The 23857-nt window shown below is 42.6% G+C and overlaps 1 protein-coding gene across 7 annotated transcripts in view; it reads right to left on the reverse strand.

The window, feature by feature from the left end:
- Nucleotides 1–23857, reverse strand: part of CRIM1 (cysteine rich transmembrane BMP regulator 1) — a 209389-nt gene that overhangs the window by 111313 nt on the left and 74219 nt on the right. For 5 of the 7 annotated variants that reach the window (XM_086327464.1, XM_086327461.1, XM_086327462.1 and 2 more), the window contains 2 exons: nucleotides 4235–4477; nucleotides 3032–3152 (listed from right to left, as the gene is read on the reverse strand). In XM_086327464.1, coding sequence (XP_086183590.1) covers nucleotides 3032–3152; nucleotides 4235–4477 — 364 coding nt within the window. The remainder of the gene's footprint in view (nucleotides 1–3031; nucleotides 3153–4234; nucleotides 4478–23857) is intronic. The other 2 variants (XM_086327463.1, XM_086327466.1) reach the window with 1 other exon arrangement.

Below are 23857 nucleotides of genomic sequence, written 5' to 3' on the forward strand. Positions count from 1 at the left end.
TAAAGTTATGTAGCCTTTTTCCCCTTAAAATACTATCACTATTACAACATATTAGGCTTTCTTTCTATTTCCACTTTCACGTGATTGTTTGGGTTTTTATTCTCCTGACAAAGAATGACGTGAATGCCATCCTCCTTAATAAGTAGGCAGCTCAATATGCTCAAGTCAAGTCATATTCTGAGTCTATTCTGCATTTACTGATTCATTTGAAATTAACACATATGCAGAGGAAAAGAAAGGACACAATTCCTGACCTGTAGAAATGTCTTTTAGCTGGTGAGACAAGACTTTATCCATGTTAACAGTTACATAACAATGCAAGGAAGTATATGATTAATTGGCAACATGGACAGGATATGTTGGGAGTACCTAGGGAATGAGCTGGGTGTTGGCTGCAGAACAAAGACCTTGTGGATAAAGTGGAATTTAACTGAGAGGTGAGCTCAGTGCTTGGAGCAGAGGATTTCTGCAGTACTAAAAACTGGCCATAAAGAAGGGAGTTGGGGGAAAACTGCAAGGGTTTTATAGTGAGACAAGGAGGATTATTACTACCTAATGGCAGAAATATAACGTTTCTCTTCTGCAATATACGTCATCATGGCCAATAGTGGGCCTGTTCATTCATTCATTCATAAATGTAGGTTCACATTTTATACCATATGGAAAGCTATAAAATACTCCTAACCCTTGAGAAGCACACAGAGTTTAAGAGAGACTGCCCCCCCAAAATCACTGATTTCAATGTATTATGAAAACTGCTATGATAAAGAGATACATGGGAATTATTATTATTATTAATACATTATAAGAGTAGAGGAGAGACACCTGTCATCTTTAGGGGCTGAAGACTGAAAAACGCTTCAAAGAGAAGGAAATGTAGTCCTGAAAAAGGAGAAGCCTGTAGAAGGGGAAGGCAAATGCAAGGGCCCGAAGCCTGAGAGCATGACAGGGGGAGGGGCAGGCGGGGTGCGGGGGAGGTAGAGGGGCTATTTCAGGTGGGAACACAGGATGCACGTGGACAAGGGGCAGCAGGGGAGGAAGGGTCACTGACTATTTAAAATACAGGAAACCGAAGAGCGGTGAGAACGCCCTCCCTGCAAATAATGTACCGTGGGATTTCTGAATGGCTTCCTTCTCCATATTTCCAACTCTACATTAGAGTCACCTTTAACTGACCACGCTTTGGTTCTGAATGCCAATGTAAAAACTATGTCAACATTTAATAACTATCCCAAGGTTTATGTTTACAGGACTCACAGAAGCATGGGGATAAAAAGGCCTCTACTCAAACCTCCTTTCCAAAGTGATGTTTTTCCTAAGCATCTCTGGAAGGTGGCCACCCAGAGGGAGAGAAGGCTCTCCAGCCACAGGGAGCTCAGTTTATCTCCGGAAGTAGCCAAGTTCATGACTGTACACCATTAGTTGTGAAAAATTATTTTTTCCTTAAATTGAGATTAAATATGTCTTCCTGTGGCTTCTATCCATTTCGACCCCCTAGTGTGACTGAAAAAATAGCCCACTGCGCCTCCTACATGCAGATGGTGCTACATTATGTCTGTAACAGTGCACTGAGACTCGTCCCTTTTCCTCTCTACAGGTCTTGTGAATCTACAGCTGGCTCAGTTTTGATTAAGTGATCTAATATCATGTGCCACCTCTTTTCACAAAGACCTTGAAGGGACATCTGTCGCTGGTAGCAATGCTCCATTTTCTTCCTTTACTGATAAGTAAATACATTTGCACGATACTTCAACCCTTTCCAAGCATTTCACATAAATTAACACATTGTAATGTCATAAGAAAATGCTGCACCACTGCATTTTTGTAGGTCACAAAAATCTTTGCATGTGTTTTATGATATACTATAAAGGACTGGGCAAGTCCTGTAAAATATGTCTGAGAGAATCCTATGGTTTCTCTCAGGACAATGATTAGGAAATGCCAAAGAACTAAAGCATTTTAAGAGAAGAAAGAAGAAACCAGTAATAAGAACCAATTCTGGATGTCTACTCCAATCACAGACAAATCACCGATACTTACCTTAACTAGAGACCATACACATTCCTATCTTAGCAAACCATTTGTATCATCACAATTAGTCATGCAACAGATGTAGATGCTAAGTGCCTGGCACTGGGGAGAAAGAGGCTAGACACTGGGTCAAGGAAGGCACCGTGTTAACTCTGGATGTTAACTGTGGACCAGAAGTCGAAAGAAATGAGATGACTTGTCAAAATCATGACTTAGTGACCTGGGAAAGCTGGAGGGGAGGGCCTGGCAGGGAAGAGGGAAGGGCAACTCAGCCGAGGAACAGCATGTAAGCCCCCAGTGTCCAAGCTCAGTCTTTCCAGAAGCAAAGCACAAAGTGCCAGCTCTATGGTGGTCCTATGAATCCCGGCAAGGATGGGTCTGGGCACCCCTGAGTTCTAGAGTAAGCCCAGTCCCACAGGGTTAAGGAGACGTCATGCTACTAAGGCTAAACTGACAGCAGCTTTTCCCCTATCAAGCCAAAGAGAGATTTGTTTGGCCTTCAGAAAGCATTATAGAAATCTAAACTCATAGTGGCCTAGGCAAGTTATGGGTCTGGGTAGATGTGTAATAACAAACGTCAAGGATCCCTGAGGAGCAATTCTATGACGCATGCAGTGCTTCGTCCCATTGGACACAACAGTTAAACACCTTAAGATCCACTGTGGAGGATCAAACGACATGCCTACCATGGATCCGTACCTCGCTGCCTATGTGGCTACATACTGAGGGACACACGTGCCTGTTCAGGACCCGGCCTAGAAAGTGCACAGGCACCCCAGCCTGAGGACCCTCTAAGATTAGGGACTTATCCTGAGGACACCTGCCTTTGGCCCATACGTGGAACTACCAAGTCACAGTAACAGTTCAGTGACTTCTCCACACAAACAGGAGGATCTTAGGGCTCCCTGGCACTTGGGAAACACAAACTGCGTGCCTGAAATTGATTTTTAGATGCACCCACACTGGAGAGAGGAGAAAGCGTGACAGACAACAGACCGACCTTGTTGGAAGAGTGCAGCAGCCATCCGCTGTGAGTCTGACTTGGGTTTCGTAGCTGTCCAGGGGGCACACGGTTTGCTGAAAGGAGGGGCACTCCACGGTGCTGCAGTCCACACTGAAAACTGGGGGCAAATAGAGGCACGGGTCACTGTTACGTTCACTTGCACTTACGAGTCCCCAAATGGAAACCCTGGCTCTTTGAATTTTTGTAGTTTCCTTGTTTCCCGAAAACCCTGTCTCGGCACTGGCATTCTCATTTCAGTCAATGTGAGAGAACTATAATATGACTCAAATTTTCTGTTCAAGAAAAGAAAGGAATAGGACACTGAAGAGTTAAGATGCAGACACAGAGAAAGACGGAGAGTTAGAGCAATGGTGGTTCTGTGATGGTGACGATCAGCCAGAGGTATTTCAGATGGAACAGTTCAAGAGAGGAGCAAGGGATTGTGGGGCTTGAGCATTTAACTAGCAGTTAAAAAAAAAAATCTGACCGATGGTTAGAAACTTTCAAAGAGGCAATCACTCCAGTCCAGACCTATTCACAGACCACAATGCAGTCATAAGAACAAGGATGTTAGAAATGCCATAGAGCAAGGAACAGCTGGGCCATGGCAACAAAACGAATGTGGCAGAGAAGTTGAGTAAATAGTCAAAGATGACTTAGCACAAGCTATAAAGTCAGTCGAGGAATGGTGGGGAGCTGGCAAGAAGAAAGACAGGGGCTGGGTATTTCACTATAAGATGGCTGGCACTTTGATGCATGTATTTATCTAAAAATAACTTTCTGTTTTATGTATGATGATTGTTTTTAAATGTAATACTTTAAAATGACAGCTATATCTGCAAATGAGGATGATGACCTTCTCTGGGGGAATGAAGGAGGCAGCCATAGGACCATAAATTTTAACCCTACTGCCCCTATCAAGCACATTTTGAAGGAAAAAAAAAGAAGAGGAGAAAAAGCCAGGATCCCTCTCTGAAGGTTCTTATGTACCAGTTAATTATCTGGTCCTCTGACTAGAGGGCAGAAGTCAGACTGCCAGTAGCTCAAAGTAGCAGGTCTGCAGAGCTCATCAGCATAGCCTGTGTGTGTGGCGGCCGGGGCGGGGGGTGGGGGGGGCACAGGGGCAGGGGAGGTGGTGGTTGGCTGCTGCTACCCTCTGATGCAAAGCAGCGAGGCTGCTGGGACCACACCTGTGCATACCTGGTTTGCACTCATAGAGGTCACAGCACTCTCCTGGCTTCCCTGAGGCTTTGGACACAAGGATGTTCAGGTATCCTGGCTGGCAGACTTTCCGCAGGCAGCCCGCGGGGTCGCACACACAGCGGCTGGGGAGGGGGCAGCACTCCCCAGGGGGCGCGTAGCCCTCGATCAGAACGGAGTCTTCAGGACAACGTGGAGAGAACTGGACTTCACAGCGGGCCTTGGAGCAATCTGGCTTCTCTTCTGAATGGGAGAGAAAGAGTTTAGCACAGGCCCAAGGGGGCAGCGCGGAGCACTTTCCCCAGAAGTGCTGGCAGTCTTTATGATCTAACTAGCCAAGAGGAGGAGACAGACAGATACCCAGCGAGAACCTCAAATGCAGCTGAGCCTCTCGTGGGACTCTCTCCCGAGACCTGCTCATGACACAGGGCGAGAGGTGGACACTGCCTCTTCCATCATCCCATCCCCCTTCCTTGTGCTGAACAATCCATGTCCAACACATGGACCAGATGAAGAAAGACCAAGGGAAGATATGTATGTGCCATGGAGACTCTGAAAACGGGACTGAGCCGCTGACCAGCGAAAAGATCTTTAGTTTGAAAGGAGTTTTAAGGGCTGTTCTTTGTGAACAGTGTACATTTAAACACCAAAAACAGACCCACAAATACCTAATGGCTATTTTGGGGTCTGGAGACAAGGTGCATGGCAGTTAACATGGAGGAATTTGACCTCCCCGCTCTGAAATTTGAGGCGATGAAGTACTAAGATGATATGAAAGCTTCAGCAAGATGGATATTGAGCCCAATTCCCATGTCATTTCCCTAAATGACATCTAGAGTGTTTCTATCCCTAGCAGAGGTCCATCAGATGACTCGTTCTCCCTTCTCCACTACTGTATCACCAACCTACTGCTGCACTTAAATTTTAGAGAGTAAATAAATAAGTAAATCAAGCGAAGACAGACTGAGTTTATGAAGCCCCAGACTACAGCTCAGTCTTGGTTTAAGCTTTCAAGAAACCTACAGCAATGTTAGGCCCTGGAGAAAAACCCTGAAATAAACCAAAAGCACATCATCACAGCCCCATGACCTTTGGGGGAAAAGAGTTTGGGACTTGCTGGGGGAAAACACACCATGTGGTACTGGGGTACGTTCATAAACCGTCTTCCCTAGAACAAAACCTGCAAAGAATCACAAAGCTGGGTAAGGTGCAAGAGGTCTCCCAGTTTATCCTTCTAAATGAAAAATTTCAGTCTGTTCTGCAGATAAAGAACCTAAAGCCCTAGCATTCAAGTGATCTATCTAAGGTTAGTGGTAAAAATATAGCAAGAATCCAGGCCTCCTCACTTCTAGTCCACTTAGCTCTTTACATTACAAAAGTAGGTCTATTTACAAAATCTAAGTGTCCCTCAGGTCATTTTCAACCTTGATCACTGTATCTTTCATTTAACTGTCCATCTCCCTTGTCTATTTCTTATTTAATCAAAAGAGCATAGGTGAGTCTTCATATTCATAGTTCTAGTAAATTCATGCATCTTCATATTCATAGTTCTAGTAAATTCATGCAAAGATATTTCTCGAGTGCCTGCTGTTCCAGCAGCCTTGTTTCCACAAGGAAAACAAACACAGATCCCTGCCCTCATATAGTTTACAATGCAAGAGAGAGTGGTATAAAATAATCGGTACAATAAATAAGCAAACTATACAGGAGGAGCAGGTGGTAAGTGCTAGGTGTGTGTGGGGGGAGCAGAGCAGAGCAAGGGGGAATCAGAGTGCATGCAAGAAGTGGCGGGGGTGGGGGGCCCAGTTACAATTTGGTCAGAATAGGCATCACTGGGAAGCTGATTTCTGTAAACCTGATTTGAACAGGTTTACAGAAGTGAGGGGTGGGCCATGGAGAAGCATGTCCCAGCAGAGGGCACAGCTATGGCACTTCTGCGTGTCCCAAGAAGAGCAAGAGGCCAGTGTGGCAGCAACAGGATGTACAGAGGATGCATATACCTGATTTCACATCACAACCCTGAGCAACTGCCTTGAGAAGAGAACATAATTAAAAGGAATTCCGTTCCTGGATCCCCATCAGTGTGGGCAGAACAGATCAAGAGCTGAGGAGGAGAAGGGTGTATGGGAGATGAAGCATGTAAAGTACGCTGATGGATGATCTGGCAAATACAAACACATGGTCTCATAATTAATAAGAGGGCTATGACTTTAACTGCAACTAGCACTTAATTTCTACTCTTGTTAATATGCTGTCATCGACGTATTCTCTATCACATTCTACTACATTCTAATCATGCAAAATATTTGTTACGTATGATCAGACTTCTCAAACATATGCTTCAATACAACCCAACACATTAGATATTCCTATTTATTCTGCTCTTTAACAGTTCCAACGTTGTCACCTACTGGTATATATTTTGCAGCTCAAGCCTTGAGAGATTTACTTAAGACCTGCCTTGGTCACACAGGTGGGATTAAGGTAGGCCACCACTAACACTGTCTGAAGCACAGTCTGAAATGACTTAAGAATGTTAAAAATAAGGATTAAATCTTACTAAATGCTTTTTCAACTTTTGTCAAGATTCATATTGACTTTCCCTTTAACTTACTAATATGATCAATTAGTAGATCTCAAACCAGTCTGAGGATAAACCTTCTTTCTAAATACCCAGCTGGATTTGACTTCCCAACATTTTGATATTTCTAGATTAATAAGTTTGTAATACTAGCTCGGAGCTCTCTGTGTGTGTGTGTGCACACATGCTGGCCTCATCCAGTCTTAGTTTTAGAACTTTCTTAATGAAATGTTTATCATTCTACCTCTTTCTAGGCTATAAAGCAGTTTGAGTAACCCAAGATTTATCTATTCTTTGGTGTTTTCATACAACTCACTTATGAAACTACCTGAACTCAGGAGTTTTTTTGTTTGTTTGTTTGTTTAAAGAAGGAAAGAACAGATTTCTTCTTTGGCTACTAGATTATTCAGGTGTTCCACCTCTTTTAGAATTATCTGTACTAACACATACTAGTTAAGAAATATCTCATTCACCTAGATTCTCAAATTCACTTCAGGCTTTATGGACCAAGCTTTCTTTATTTATATGTTCAAGGGTTCTTTGAAGTTTTCAAATCTATTCCTTCTTTGATTTTTAGAACGTTTAACTGGCTTTCCTCTAAATTTAATGATTAATGTTTAGTTCACTTTCTCTTTTATTTTCTCAGAAGTGTGAATAATTTTAATTATGATTTTAATACTTTAGCCAGATGCTGTTTTTGTTTTAATTTCTGATATGTAGTACTTTAATGTAACTCATCATTTCTAATTCCATTTGATCTCCTCTTTAACTAAAGACATTTAAGAACAGTGTTACCAAATTTCAGCATGGGTAGATTGTCTTTGGCTTTCTTTATGAGTTTAATTTATAGTTTCACTGCCCTATTGTCAGAGAATTTAGGCTATACAATCTTCTACTTCTGTTAATTTCTTAAGTTTATCCATTTTTTTTTTTTGGCAGGGAGGTATGTTTACATGGCTGATGGCCAACTTTAAAATATATGAGTATTCATAAAGGACATATATTTTGTTTATTGAATACAAACCTGCAAATCTATTAAATCAAGCTTAATTATGACCCCCAGCTTACCCAGATCTTACACTTTTTACCTGATTTCCAAGAAGTATCTACAAAAATCTCCCACTATGAACCATCAACTTCTCCTTGTATTTCTAACACTTTTTATTTTTCAAGGCTGTGTTGATAATTTCATGACTAGCGGCATAAGATTCAAGCCTGTTATACTGACTTGGAAAACTGTAAAGTGATGATGCTCTCAAGGAATTTAGATTTCTAAGATACAACTTTTTTATTTTGTAATCATTAATGTTCTTAGCTTTATTCTTTTCTTCTACCTTCTATTCACCTTTCAATAGATTACCTAGAACACTTACTCATCCAGCATCCTTCCCTTCCTCCAACCAGTCGTCTGTCACTTAAACCCAACTATGGTTACCATAGCACCAGGAATTGTCTTTCTAATACCTTCTTTCTCAGCCTGTTTCTAAATAATTCCTGCAGCAGATTTCATTTATTCATTTGTCTCTCCTCCATCTCTAAACTATAGACGCACCATATATTTTTCTATCATTTAGAAGGTGGCTATGTCATTACCTCTGAATTTTAAGTTTTATCCATTTGAACAGAAGCCTCTCTTAACTCTTAATTAACATATAATATTTAACTTAATTAACAAGCTTTTCAGTCTGGTTCCCCTGGCAACACTTTGCAACTGGCATCTTACAAAAAAGAAAGAAAAAAAACTTTCCCAGATACAGAAAAACTAAAGTGACAGTATCACTTACAACAGAGATAATTAAGGGAAATAAGCTGGTTTCATCACATTAACAACATATTAATAATCTTCCTTTAAGAGCTGAGTCCTCAAAGTGCTGAGAGTCACCCAGTATTAAAGTGACATTACAGTAATAATGGCAAGTTTCTATCAATCCTCATCACTTTAACCCATGTGCCTGCATCTTGGCTATTTGTAAACTTTCTCCAGGTCCATATGTCAGGAGGAAAAGTACAATCATGATCTACAAGTAGCAAATGCATTCAAGGTTTTATTTTTTTGCTTTAAACACAGATTTAATTAAACCAAAGCCAAAAGAAAAATGACTAAATAGAAAAATTTTACTGCCAGATCCTCATTCTATTTAATTTCTGTAGAGTCTCACACATCTGACACTGAAGCCTTCTTCCTTTTTCAAAATCTCTTAAAATGGTCACTTAAAAATAACAGCAGATACTCTGTACACTTATTAATGGAAAACAGGCCACGTGAGTGAGTGAAAGTTGCTCAGTCGTGTCCAACTCTTTGCGACCCCATGGGCTATAGCCCACCAGGGTCCTCTGTCCATGGAATTCTTCAGACAAGAATACTGGAGTGGGTTGCCATTTCCTTCCCCAGGGCATCTTCTTGACCCAGGGATGGAACCCCGGTCTCCTGCATTGTAGGCATATTCTTTACCATCTGAGCTACCAGGGAAGCCCTAGGCCACGTAAAATGGACTAGTAAACTGAGACTGGCAACTGCAAAGCCGATGCTTCTGGGCACTCTGCTTTGCTGAAGTCTATCCTGCTTCTCATATATATACACATACATGCACACAGGGAACCCGTCATCATTCTGACACAATCCTTGGGCATTCCTAACTATGGAGCTATTTCAAGGGACCCCAAATTTGGATTAAAATAATGTAGTAGGTAGAAGATGGCATTAAGAAGGGAAGAGTCTGGGATCACTGTTTTCCCCACATCTCACTGGTAATCTCCTTCCTTTATTATAATCTCATTCCTTTATAATCCAAAGTCCCAGAGTAGCTATGGCATCGATGGAGGGTACCACAGGGGCCACCAGGTGGTCCTGGGAGACACATCTTTGTACCAGTTGAGATGCAATCCATGAATCCTTTTTTAATCCATTCATTCAACACATATTTACTGAGTGACTTCCATGCACCAGGGGTTCTAGGCAGAGGGCTTAGAGCAGGCAATAAAACAAAGTCCTTGCTTGCCTTCCTGGATTTACCATTCCAGAGGAGTTACATAATAAACAGAGAACTACACAGCATCATGCCAGACAGCAACAAATTCTTGGAAGCAGAATTGGCCATCTGGGTATAAAGTACTGGCCAGGTAGGGGAGGTCAGGACATGGCACCTGCACAAAGACCTGGATAAAAGGTGGCGGAAGGTGGGCAAATGTAGGGCCGAGGAGGGGAGGTCCCAGATATAGGAAACAGCAAGAATAAAGGCTCCAAGGCAAGAACAAGCTTACTCTCCATGTAGAAAATATTTATCTCATGATAGTTAAGAAGAAATCTGAATTAGTACACTTCACAAGTAGAAAATACCAGTAAAGACAAGAAAAATATTTTGATGAGTGACAGTTCTTATTAAGGATTCAATTCTCACTGTCAGGCTAGAGCACTGAAAGCAGCATCTGCCCACTGGACACCTTCTCCGGGGGAGGAGGCACGATGCCTTGCCTCGTGCTCACAGCCCTTCACCCTCCCATGTGAAGGAGACAACCTCAGCATCGCTACTTGGCAGATGAGGAGACAGGCACAGAGAGACTAAGAAACTTGGTGGAGGTCACACAGTAAGTGGCAGAGCCTCCCAAGCACAGTCTTCACACTAGTGCACAATGCGGAAAGCAAGAGAAACTTCAGCTTTCCTGATATGTGCATGTCTAGTCAACGGCTACAGTTTTGCTCACATGTAGAATGTGAAGGTCACTTGCAAAGGTAAAGAGGTTCAGGGTCTTCGGCTGTGTCCTCATCACTTTCTGGTTGGCCATTCTCCCCATCTCATTTGCTCCTTGGCCGTACAGACATAAAGGAGGGGCTTTCTTACATCCAGCATTATTTTGTTTTGAAAGCTTCTATTACAAATGCAAGAGACATGTCATTCTATGCTTTTAAATCTAGAGACCGACTCCTTTAAAGTTACACTGTGAATTCTTTTCATTCACATTCCATGATTTTATCATAACCTTTTTTGGCAAGCTCTGCAGTGAAGACTTGTTCCACACAATCATAACCCCAAGGGGAAAAAATTAGGCTTGTTGATACAGTCCCAGAAATATTTCATATTTCAGCTCGTTCGGAAACACCAGCTGTACTTTCCCAGCATTTTCTTTCAGAATTTAACAGTGATGGAACCCACGCAGAGCCTTTCCTTGGTGGTTTGTTAAGCATGCCATATTAAATTGTTTTCAAATACCTAATAAAGTTGTACCAGAGTGGAATATAAATTAGCCCAATATAAAGAACAATAATTAAATGATCTGTAAGACCACAACATGTGATTCTTAAACTCAGTGGTTCTCAACCCTGGCTGTGCATTAGGCTCACTTACAAAGCTTTTAAGTATGCCACTGTCTTGGAGCCCTTCTCAAATCAATTACATCAGAATTTCTGGGGGAGGAACCTGAGAATTTCTATTTGTTTCAATAGCTCCCTGGGTGAGTCTATCCTGTGATAAGGGTTGAGAATCACGGGGTTACTTCTTCCAGCAAAATGAGAATCTTTACAATGGAGTTCTCTATTGACAACAAAGCTTCACCAGAGGCATGTTCAAACATCCTGGCAAATGGCAGCTGGCCAAATGCCAAAGAAGCACGAAGCCGTCCAGATGTCTGCCTGCCACTGAGTGGTCCAGGCTGTATGCTGAGCCCCTGGTACCTCCAGGAGTCTTCCAGACCACACATCTTTTCTAAGCAGGATATTACTGAGCTGAGTTGTAAACGATGCTTTCAATTAGAGCCTGGCTGGGCCTGCAGCACCTGCAACAGTATCAGCTGGGAGCTTGTAAGAGCTCAGAAGCGCCACCGATGCCAGGCCTACTGAGTCTGAATCTGCATTGGAGCAAGATGCCCAGATGCGATAAAGTGCTCTAGATGGGTGGTTCTCTAACAGTGGTCCATGGACCAGCACATCGGCTTTTCCTGGGACCTTGCTGGAGAGGCAATTCTAAGGCCCACATCTTGAGCGTGGGGCCTGAACAAACCCTCTGCTGAACGAAGTCTGTCTGAACAAAACCTCCAGGGGATTCTCACGCGTGCTATCCTTTGAGAACCGCAGTGCTAGAATTCTGATTCTCAACATCAGAAGCCCCTGTGGAACTTTAAAAGGTTCAAAAGCTCAGAATACATCCCAAACCAATTAAGTCAGAATAACTAGAAGTGGGACCCCAGTATCAGTCATTTTAAAAAGTCTCCCAGGTGACTCCAATGTACAGTAAGGATTTATTCACTGTTCTAGCACACACACACACCACTCCCATCCCCTGTTCCATGGACAGAGGAGCCTGGTGGGCTACAGTCCATGGGGTTGCAAAGAGTCGGACACGACTGAGTGACTAACACTTTTTTTTTTATTAGCACACACACAGCACTCCCATCCCTTATTATCCCAGGAGATTCAAAGCCGCTTTCAATCCTAGGAAACGTGAATCAACAATTTCTCTGGAATCCTCCTGAAAAAGGTCAGAGCTTCCTGGGAGGAATGAAAAAAGCTTGGAGGGGTTTCCAGGATCTGTTTCAGGTGGTAGGTGCTGGGGAAGAGGGAGCAGGGACTAGGAGAGAGAGACCCCAAATGGGCCCCATATGCATCTGCCAGGGTTTTAAATCATAGTTTATGGAAGTTTATTAGAGTTGTTGAGTCCAGAGACATTTTATTTCATCATCTGTTAATTCACACCAGGAACATATATTGAATTTACTCCCAGAAGGATTTGCCATTCAAATAATTACATTCATATATTCATATACGGTAACAAGTTTTCAAAATGTAACAATGAATTCATTTTTTCAAAATTCTGGCAATAAAATAACGCCTAAGGAGATCCTAGATAAATGTAAATTGGTTTCAAAAAGATTAATTTTACCTAATAAACTATATAGCCTTCTCTGAATATTTGTCTCCTTGTTGCCATATACACGAGCCCACAAAAAATGAATGAAAATTATCAGAGAATAAAACAAATGACTAATGAGGAAAGACTTAAATGAACTAAATTTGTACAGTCAGTTCAGCAACATCTTAAGAGGAATCTTCATAACAGCTTGAAAATGTCACACAGGCATAAACATTAGAAATGAAGAACTCTCCAGGGTGGCGTAAATGGAAGGCAACATCCATTATCAAACACAAACAAAGCCTCTATTGTGCTGAGTGGTTCTGAGACTTTTGGGTGGGTCACTTTCCATACTTCAAATTTTCCTCCAGAGGAAAAGGATGCTGCTACTAACTTGGTTGTTGCTTTGTGTAAATGTGACATGGATTTGAGAAAACAGACTAAAATGCCAGATGTTTAAAAGGTGAAATGAAGGATCTGTCTGGTGCGTCCCATCTGTAAAATGAGGCACTGGCCTTTGTGGGCGCCTAATGAACCTACTCCAACCAGAAGCCCTGTGAGCCCTTCCTCTGCAATCAGGTTCCAGGGGCTCTTGGCCTCTGCTTATTTAAGGAAGACCAACAAAAAACTAACTGTGGGATTAAAGGAGAGCCAGTCTTTTTTTTTTTTTTTAAGAACTCTAATATTTATTATCACTGTAGAGCTTTTGTAGTATAGTAGGAAATGTGATCATATGTGATTTTAAAAATCAAAGAACTGTAAACCAAGGGCTCTGTTAATAATATTGTCAATAATTTCCTGAGTCCCAAAGGTGGTATATGGATCTCAAACATCTTTAGAAGGACTCCAAAGAATATTACGTGCCAACCTAACATCTTCAGAGGTTCCTCAAAGTGACTATATTTATGTGGTTAAAATGATAAATCAACCACAAAAGGCAGATGAATAAAAGACAGCAGAGTCTACAGAACACTGCTGCTGTTCTATCTCTGCTGACAAGAGCAGGCAAATAAGAACAGCAAGCTCTCTGACTGTTCAACTGGTAGTTCTCATGAGGGTTTGCACATTCTGGGGAGAAAAAAAAAACACATGTGCCTAAAACTATAGAAACAGTTTTGAAAACATATTTTTGCCATTTATTTTTTCCTTCCTCTTCCTACTTTTCTTATTTCTGTTTTACTGAAGATAAACTACTTGTCTGTACCACTTACTTGTCATTTAACAGTGGTTACTTTTTAATCTTCTTTACATGGGAGTCAGTTAAGCTATGGGTTTACCACTAATGTTTGAGAGCCAGAAAGAACTATGTTCAAATCTTGACTCTTCTACAACTAGCTGTGTGATCTCTCTGGGTCATAATTTCCTCAGGGTTGTTGTAAGTGTCAAGGAGATAAATATTACAAGTGGGCACATCTACTTGCCCAACTAATAGTTCTTATCATCCCCATCACTGATTATTAGAAAAAGTCTGGGCTTTGAGTTAGAATACTCAGTACACCTGTGTATTGAACAGGGCATAAAAATACCTGTTCCACAAGGACTCTTGTGAAACTGTCTAAGATGGCACAGGGAATTCTGCTCAATGTTATGTGGCAACCTGGATGGGAGGGGAGTCTGGGGGAGAACAGATACAGGTGTATGTATGGCTGAGTCCCTTTGCTGTCCCCTGAAGCTACCACAACACTGTCAATTGTTCCAATTGACAATACAAAATACAATATAATACAATACAAAATACAAAATAATAAGAAAAAAAACTTTACAAGTCTTCTTAGAGACTAAAAGAATGCACACATTCTTTCAAATATAAAATATTATATAAATATAAAAGAATATTTCATATATTTTATATGTATGCATATGTATGTGTATAAACACACACACACACAAAACACTAGTAGGCTCTCTGATTAGCTCACTTTCTGTCTCAGTTTGTTTTCAACCTAACGCCCAATATGATGCCTGGGCATAATGAACACAGATAAGATCATTAAATGTTTGCTCTTATTGACAAAGGTAAGTGTTAGTCACTCGGTTGTTTCCAACTCTTTGCGACCCCATGGACAGTAGCTCACCAGGTTTCTCTACCCATGGAATTCTCCAGGCAAGGATCCTGGAGTGGGTTGCCATTCCCTTCTCCAGGGATCTTTCTGACCCAGGGATTGAACTCAGGTCTCCTGCACTACGGGTAGATTCTTTACCATCTGAGCCACTAGGGAAGCTCAGGAAAGACAAAGGTTAAGATGACCATTACACACATAAATATGCTATGTATCACCCCCCACACATACATACCTTAGCATGCCCAACACACACCGTCATCTTACTGTGCTAAAAGTTGTACTCAAGTGCTGTTTCTCTGTCAGCTTCGACTACTTTATTCATTCCTTTTTTTGTAAAGGTTACTTATAAAGACTAGTTCCTCACTCTGGAGAGAAGACAGGCAGCTGGCTTATTCATGGAGCTTTCCCTGGAGAGTCTTCCCCAGCTACTTCTGCATTCTGGATGTGTGGATGGGCCCTGCTTCCACAGCGACCTGACTGACAAGACAGCATATGTGGTAACAAGTGACTCCCCCATGCAAAGGCCTCCTGACATTTACCCCGTGCCTTGAAAGAAGGCTCTCCCAGTGGGAGAGACCACCTCTTCACTGCAGACCACCTCTGATGGTCAGCACCTCTCACAGCAGCCTCACTCCCTTCCCACGACTTTCTGTGAAGACTTCTCCACCTCTCTGACCGTTCCTTTGGCTCCAGCTCCAACTTTCTGATCAGACATGCGCCGGGCTGAGCCCCTGCAAGGCCCCCCGTTTCTATGCCGTCTTTGTATCCTTTGTGTACCCACGGTGTAAACCCTCGTCCACTGCGACGGCACCCGGAGACTACAAATATGTGAGCTGCAGCTGAGCAAAGGGATGTGTTTACTTTCCATCCTGAACTACAACTTGACCTGCAGCAAAAACAAAAATACTGCAATGTGTATTTTTTCCCAGAAATGATAATTATAGTACTCCAAACATTTTTCAAACTTCAACTACCAAAATGGAAAAGGCATCTCAAAAAATAATTTATTAAATAGGCACTTATATTCTTGGTAGCCCTTACATGGAAATTCCACTTTTTTTTCTTCATAGCCATGAAAGGGCTTGGCTCCTGGCTCAAAACCCTCTTCCAGACTAATGTGGGACTCAGCCTGCAGGCTGAGAGGTAAGTGGCTGAAGAGCTTTCCCTCTTCATGTGCAGTCAGCAAGGGGCTATAGCACTTTTTGCCACTTTAAAAGTACCAGCAATGGAAAGGAGCAAAGTCTGTACACTGGGTGATACAAAGGCACATCTGCACAAGTGGCTGAGGACAGATGTGGAAGCAGGTGGCCCCATTCAGGAGGTACAGTATTTAGACCCCCTTTAGGAGCAGCACATGAATCCCAGCTTATTTTTCTTCCTCTCTCTGAAGAGGATGTTTCCTCACCTCATTCCCCACTTGCGGTTTTTCTGGACAGTAACTCTCATCAGGACAGCCATTGTTACCAGCACTCAGCTCTCCCACATTCATTAGAGTCTCATTTAAACATAGTGGAAGGCTTCAGAAACACAGGCTCTGAGCCTCACCTCCAGAGCTGTTGGCTAAGTTCTGCTGGGTTCGGGCCTGAGAATATGCATTTCTGACAAGTTACTGATGCTGCTGTCTGAGTACCAAGCTTTGAGAACCACTGCTGTGGACCATATCTGTTCCCCTCTTGTAAACTCAGCCAAGTTTCCCAGGTGGCTCACTGGTAAAGAAATCGACTGCCAATCAGAAGACTCGGGTTTGATCCTTGGGTCAGGAAGATCCCCTAGAGAAGGGCATGGCAACCCACTCCAGTATTCCTGCCTGGGAAATCCCATGGACAGAGGAGCCTGGCGGGCTACAGTCCATGGGGTTGCAAAAGAGTTGGACAGGACTCAGCAGCTAAACAGCAACAAAGCTCAGCCTGCCTCTCTCCTGCCCCTAGGCAAAGCTGTCTCTCTACCTTGGTTTCTGTCTCTAAAGGCATGTGGTAGAGCCTGCTTTAGGTACAAAAGGACAGTAAGGCATGCTGGATGAAATTGATGAAACTGAACAACAGAGGTCCTAGCCAATCTCACCAAGTTTCATATTAAATAGCAACTCGCATGGAGCTACCATCTCAGGCCAGAGCGGGTTGTGTTGCTGCCAATGAACACCATGCTTAGTGCTGGAGCTGCTTCCCCACTTCAGGGACATAGCTTATTTCCAAATATTTTCAAATACAACAAAGGACATAATGATTCCATTAATAAGTCTAAGCAGAACAAATTAAAGGGCACACAGTGGTTTACGATGAAGCAATTCTCACAAATGCATACCCTACTAATTGGGAATTTGTGGCAATTTGGAATAAGAGTGCCATGAAATTTAACTTCACATGTATTATGGGCTCCATGAAGTTGCTTGGGACCTAAGTTCCTTTATTTTCTGGCTCTTCAAACCTGCTGTGTTAGGGGACTGCTCTGGCAGTCCAATGGTTGAGACTGTGCTTCCATTGCAGGGGGTTCAACTCCTGATCTGGGAACTAGGATCCCACAGGCTGTGCGGTCAGAAAAGAAAACAAAATTTTTAATGGTGGGGAAAAACAAAAAACAAACCCTGCTGTGTTAGCCCGTGTTCATAGAGTCTTCTAACCAGTGGGAAGGGAGAAAAGTGGAAACCAGGCACAGCTCTCAAGGGTGTAATGTGAAAAGTTACACTATTGCTGCTTCTCTCTTTACATAGCCAGGACTGAGTCGCACAGCCATGCCGACCTGCAAGGGAGTCTGGAGATGTCATCTTTATTCCGGTTGGCCATCTCTCTAGTTAAAAACATATATCTATGGGAGAACAGGGGACTGGACACGTGGGTATGAGGACGAGAAACTCTGACAGCAAGTTTCCTAGGAAAGTCAACTCTATAAATAAGGGAAGTATCTTGCTTACCCTTTGAGGAATCAAAGTACAAAAAGCATTCTGAAAAATCACCTGGGGAAACATTCAAATAAGCAATACATGTGCTTCATACCAAAGATCTACACCTAGATGTTAAAAGTACCTGCAGGATGCTTATTCATTCAGCAACTCCACAGATATTTAATAATCAAGTACCATGAATGAGACATGGTAATCAGTTATATATTTTAATAAACCCTTAGCTATCAGTAAGCCTAGATTTTTCACACATATAAACTTCAAGCAGAAAGCCTGAGCTTTTTTGAAATGTTCTGTAACTCACAATTTTTGACAAATCAACCTGCTAAGTTGCTTCAGTCATGTCCGACTCTGTGCGACCCCATAGACAGCAGCCCACCAGGCTCTGCCGTCCCTGGGATTCTCCAGGCAAGAACACTGGAGTGGGTTGCCATTTCCTTCTCCAATGCAGGAAAGTGAAAAGTCAAAGTGACGTCACTCAGTCGCATCCAACTCCTCGAGACCCCATGGACTGCAGCCCACCAGGCTCCTCCGTCCATGGGATTTTCCAGGCAAGAGTACTGGAGTGGGGTGCCATTGCCTTCTCCAGATCTTTTCTAACTAAAGTATATTAAAAAAAAAAATGATGGACTGCAGATTTGAAGGTTTAATTGCAAAAGAATAGAGGAATGTACTTGTTCTTACATAAAAACGTGGGAATGATTCTATCCACAGGACTTACTTGTTGAAGAAAAAAAGTTTTCTTCATCAGAAATTCTTATATCTAAGTAGAGAAGACAGTGGCCTAGAGAAGCCAAGTGACTTGCCCAGATCACTGGACCTAGAATGGCCAAAAGCCAGGTCTCCTGGGGAATCCCACAGTGGTTCCATCAAGACACACCATCATCATCCTAACTTTCTCATCTTTCAGTCTGAAGTCTGATAGTCATCTCTTCCTTAATAGTAAAAACTGCTTAGATTCTAGCTTAATAAATATCTGATCATAAAACTTTATCATGACATCAGCTAAATATACAAAGCAAAGCAAACCAAAAATAACCTTTGTAAGCAGAATGGCTAAGAAAGGTCAGAAGAGCAACCTCTGGTCACAGGGTGCCTGGGGTGCTATCCACCACCCAGGTGCTGATGGGCTACACACCCACACACGCAGAGCCTCCCCCTCAGACACAGAGAACAGATATGCCGGGAATGGGAGGGATGGCAAGCCTGCCAAGGGGGACTACAGGGGAATGTGCACACCAAAGGCCCTGGGACTGGGCCATGAAGGGAGACGACTTCCAGAAGAACACTCTAGTGCCTTCAAACCATAGGGACTTCTCTATAACAATTCAATCCCCAGGAAATTTAGAGCTCTGGCAATTTCCCCAGCCCACTCAGAATATGAGGTCCAGCCAGGAAAAAAGTGGAAACTAAGACCAAAGGAGCTGGTCATACCAGACAGGGTCTTTCAGCATTGAAGATGGTAGAAAGCTTCATGTGGAAGCTAGAGACCACTCTCTGCTCTAGTTCTGCCCCTTGGTTCTGTGGTAGAATGGGCTTCCCTGGTGGCTCAGACGGTAAAGAATCCGCTTGCAATGCGGGAGACTTGGGTTCGATCCCTGGGTTGGGAAGATCCCCTGGAGGAGGGCATGGCAACCCACTCCAGTCTTCTTGCCTGGAGAAGCCCCATGGTCAGAGAAGCCTGGCGGGCTATAGCCCACAGGGTTGCAAAGAGTTGGACACAACTGAGTGACTAAGCACGCGTGCACGCACAGACTTATCTGTACATCTGCTCCTGGTGCAACCCTACAGATACGCATAACCCACAATGTACAGAGACTCAGTCTTGATACTGAGGGTATGCTTCTGCCTGCCCAGTGTCAGAGCACTGTGGGTTCCTCATCCAGCAATGAGAAGAGAGCCAGCTGCCCTATTCCCTTTTTCTCTTCTTTTCCTTACTAGTTTCCTGTTTAAAAATCACAGCTGTCCTCATCCCCAGGACAGCCACTCTTTAAAATTCAGGGTTTATTTACGCCAATACTATCCTTTGTCCATGTTATAACTGGGAGTTAAAAAACTTGCCTTGGAAGGAAACTAGATATGAACAAGGTGGGGCAGGGGGCGAAGGTAATCCCACAGGTTATAGAGACACTGGGAGCCTGGTGGCTTGCTGTACGTGAATTTCTGTTCTAAGCACTTTTTAACAACAGAGTAAGATGCCCCCTTTCTCCCTGATCTAATGCGCAATCTCAGACCTCCAGGATTTAGGGAGGATACTGTCCCAATCGCCAGTTCTACTTGGAGACTCACTGTTTCACTGCTCTCCCTCTGCAGGAGGGTTTCCTCCTAGGAGGCTGGCAGAATCGGATCAGCCAGATATTCTTTTTGGAAAATAGAGCCAGGTGTTTAATACAAGTGGCTAATAATATATACTAGGAATTTTACCTGATCTTAAAGGTTTCAACAACAAGAGATTAAAGACATCTCAGCTGACCTACAAGATTAATGGTGTAATTTAAAAAGCTTATTCGGTCACCATATCACTACTCGGCCTCCATAAAAAAAATTAGGTGGAAATATATTACAGTCAGAATTCCACAAGAGAATCCCCAAGGTCTTTATAAACACTAATGGGTGCACGATGGATGCCACAGATTACAGGTGTCCCAGAAAGTGCCATCTTACACACTGGCCAGTGTAATCCCTAAGATATACCTAGAAATTGCTCTTATTTTTGAATCATACATTTCAGAGATTCAATCTACTGCCAACCACAGCACACCAGCTTATAAATTTGTCCCAGATTTCTGTTTGTTTTCTGGTTAAAAAAACTGACTTCTAGGACCTCTTTACCACTCTTCAGTCTTTAACATGAGCCCTACCAACTGGCTTTCTTTTATAAAGAAAAAAAAATTTTGACCAGTTCAAGACTTCCTACATACGTGACAATGAGCTAAAACCAACTGGACTGCCAGCTTGTCGCCAGCTAAATGACCTGCCCTTGCATAGGTATTTCAAGCACACCTGACTCAAACTACAAATGACTGTATGTCTCGGACCTTCTGGGTCATTGTTTCATGGATAACTGAATTCGTGAATGTTAAGTCAATGAATCTGCTGTGTCGCTTTCTGTGTAATGAATCTTGCATAAGTCGTGGTTGTTTCTATTTAGCAATAACCTTGTACCTAGCTTCCCCCTCCCCAACACCCACTTAAGAACGCATTCAGAAGGCTGCTCCTCATCTGAACCTCTAATGTTGGGGACAATAGAATTTGTCACCAGTAAGCCTCCTTTCCAGTCACAGAAGAATTACTCATTTAGCAATTTCAAGGGCACTGTGAGGTCTAATTTGCCTCCTTAATTATGTCGATAGGAAGCAAATATTATTAAGAAAATTGCTTTTTTAGTACTGGAAAATAACTTAGACTAACTTACAGTCACAACTGAAACATAACTAAGTTTAAACTAACAGAAATAAAGAAAGCTGGCTGAGCCACTCAAGTGAGTTTTAAGTGATGAATCAAACAGCCATGTTTAAGAGTATCCTGGTGAAATTAACAACAACAAAAATCCCGCCCAGCAGCTGCTCTTCTCAAACTAATTCTGAATGAACATAGCTTACAGTTAAGGCCTATTCTCTATACGTTTAATGTACTAGATAGATGCCATATTTTTAAGCTGAGAACCATACCATCCTCACATCAGCAAGAGTGTCAAAGTGATACTCACTCTTTCACTTACAAAAGCTTCTAGAGCAACTATGTGACCCCCAGTCAGTGTGATACACGGTTCCTCATCTCCAGAAATTCACAACGGGGTGTGGGAGAAAACAAGCACAGATCTGGCTCTGGCCACAGACTTGAGCCAGTCACTGACTGCTTATAGGATCTCATATAACTTTTTGCCTCTCTCTGAGCTTCCCAGTTCCTCCTCTATCAGTGGGAAGGTTAACAGATATTTCCAAGGTTCTTTTCACTCCAAGAAGCAGAGAACAATACAGGAGAAGTTTAAAAAGCAACACAAAACTAGTTAAACTGTAGTTAAAGAGATGACCCAAGGCAATACATTATAAAGTGTGCATGAGTCCTGCAGACAAAATGGGCTGTGATTTAAGACATGGGAGAGCTACTGCTCCTGAGAGTTGTGGAGAAAGCTTCCTGGAGGAAGTGTCACTTTTTAATCAAGGCCCTGAAATACAGATAGGATGGAATGCGGGTGTGTGGGGGGCGTGGGGCACAGGGACCACTGCTGGCCAGAGAGGGACGTGGTCGCGGAGAAAAGACAGTGGCGTTGATGTAGCTGCCAGCCACACTCCATCCGCTTACTTCCCAGTGACACACACACAGCCCCCCTGTCGAATACCAGGGCCCTTACCTGCCCTGTTTTCTCACCTGGGGCAGCCAGACCCTCCAATGTCCCCTCCCCAGGCTCACAGCTAGCCAGATGCCACCATCTGTCCATCCAACGCTCACTGAGCACTCATTACATCCTGCGTACTTTGCTAGGGATTCAGAGTTATATCGTAAAAATACACAGTCCTTGTTCTCCCAGAGCATCCGGTCATTTTCAAGCAAAAGTCACCTCCTCTGTGAAACAGCCCTTCACCTCTGTTTCCCCCACAAGTCTGATTCCTTCCTCTATTTTCACAGACTCTGTATGGGTGTACAAAATTTTCACATTGCATTATTAATTACTTAAATCTTGGCATTCTATGACCAACTGTGATTTCCATGAGGGCTGGACTTGAGTCTTGTACTTCTTCATTTTCCTACTGCCTAAAATCATGCTGAGACCACCGCAGGTAGCCAACTAACTCTTCTCGCTCATCAACGTGCCCTGTACTTCTAGGGCCTTTCCTTCTTGCAGCTGTCTATCTACTGCCTACCTACCTACACTTACGGAATTCCACTCCTTACTGCTAGTGTATGACCCTGGGTAACCTCTCATGGCTTTGGTTTCCTCATCTGTAAGATGAGGATAATAAAAGTTTCTACCTCACTGGTTTGTTGAGAGGTTTAAGGAACATATGTCAAGAGCTTACGCTAATACCTGGCACCTAAGTATTATAAGCACCCACTTGTTAGCTCCGATTATCATTAACTGCTGGCCTTAAAATAGGCACAAAAGGTTCTGGGATCTTTTTAGAAGACATGGAACCAAATCAACAATGTAAAGTCAAAGCATCAAATGATACAGGGGCAAAGGACTCAAATAATTTAGCACAACAGTTGGTGGCCGAACCCAAACCATAAGCTTTCCGATTTTAGCTATACAATAGCAAAAGGCCTGGTCTCTTTAATAACTGTGTGGTTATTACTATTATCTTCTTTTACAAATGTCTGCATACAATGAACTACACATTACCAGAATACTGTACTTCAGGCACATTGATTTTTGTTAACAAAGGAATCCTGTAAAATTGATACAGTACTTAATTAAGTGACTGAACAGAGGCTGTCTCTCAAGATGTAATTAACTTTAAGGACTTTTCAAAGGTCTCCAGATCCAGCCTGATAATTATTTTAAAGTGTTAAAAACATGCTCTAACAAAAGCCTCACACAGACATGCAATTCAGCGAGTCTTGGGAGAATTTAGCTTAGGGGCCCCCTAATATGACACTAGTTACTCTGAGAAATACCAAAAAATTCTCAAAATCAGTTCTGAAAACAAACACCTAAATTTATTCATAAGTTTTAGAAGGCTATAGTGCATTGACCTGAATTCTAAAGTACTCAAAAATCTCTGAACTATACAAAGAGATTCCACGGTCAGGGTTGTAAAACACTCTAGCATGGAAGTAATTCCTTTCTCACCCAAGGACTCTAAATATTGTTTCTATTACACGTACTATTGATGCGCTTGAAAGCTCATTTGAAAGAAAAAAAGGCCTAGTCTGGATAACACATTGTGGTATTTTTGTAACTAGTCCTTGGGTCTGACATATTTAAGGCAGCTGAGAAAATATGACAAGAGGAGACAATGGACAAGAATCAGGAGAACAAACTTTAGCCCCAGAACCAGCACTGACTCAGCAGTAACAAGACAGACAGATCCCAGTGAGAACAACCATTTTGGAGGGATTAAGTGGAGCATTTGGGGAGCTGCAATGAGTACGTGACAAAGATGAAACTGGCATCATTAAATCTGGGGGGAGGAGACAGGAGAGGCAGCAGATAATCTAATTCAAGAGGCTGACAAGTACCACATTATTTAAAAATTTGTCCCTTGGAGAAGGGAAAGGCTACCCACTCCAGTCTTC

This window comes from Bos grunniens, chromosome 11 (assembly GCF_055505025.1).
Source record: "Bos grunniens cultivar Pamir isolate PY7600 chromosome 11, Bosgru_T2T1.0, whole genome shotgun sequence".
NCBI lineage: Eukaryota > Metazoa > Chordata > Mammalia > Artiodactyla > Bovidae > Bos > Bos grunniens.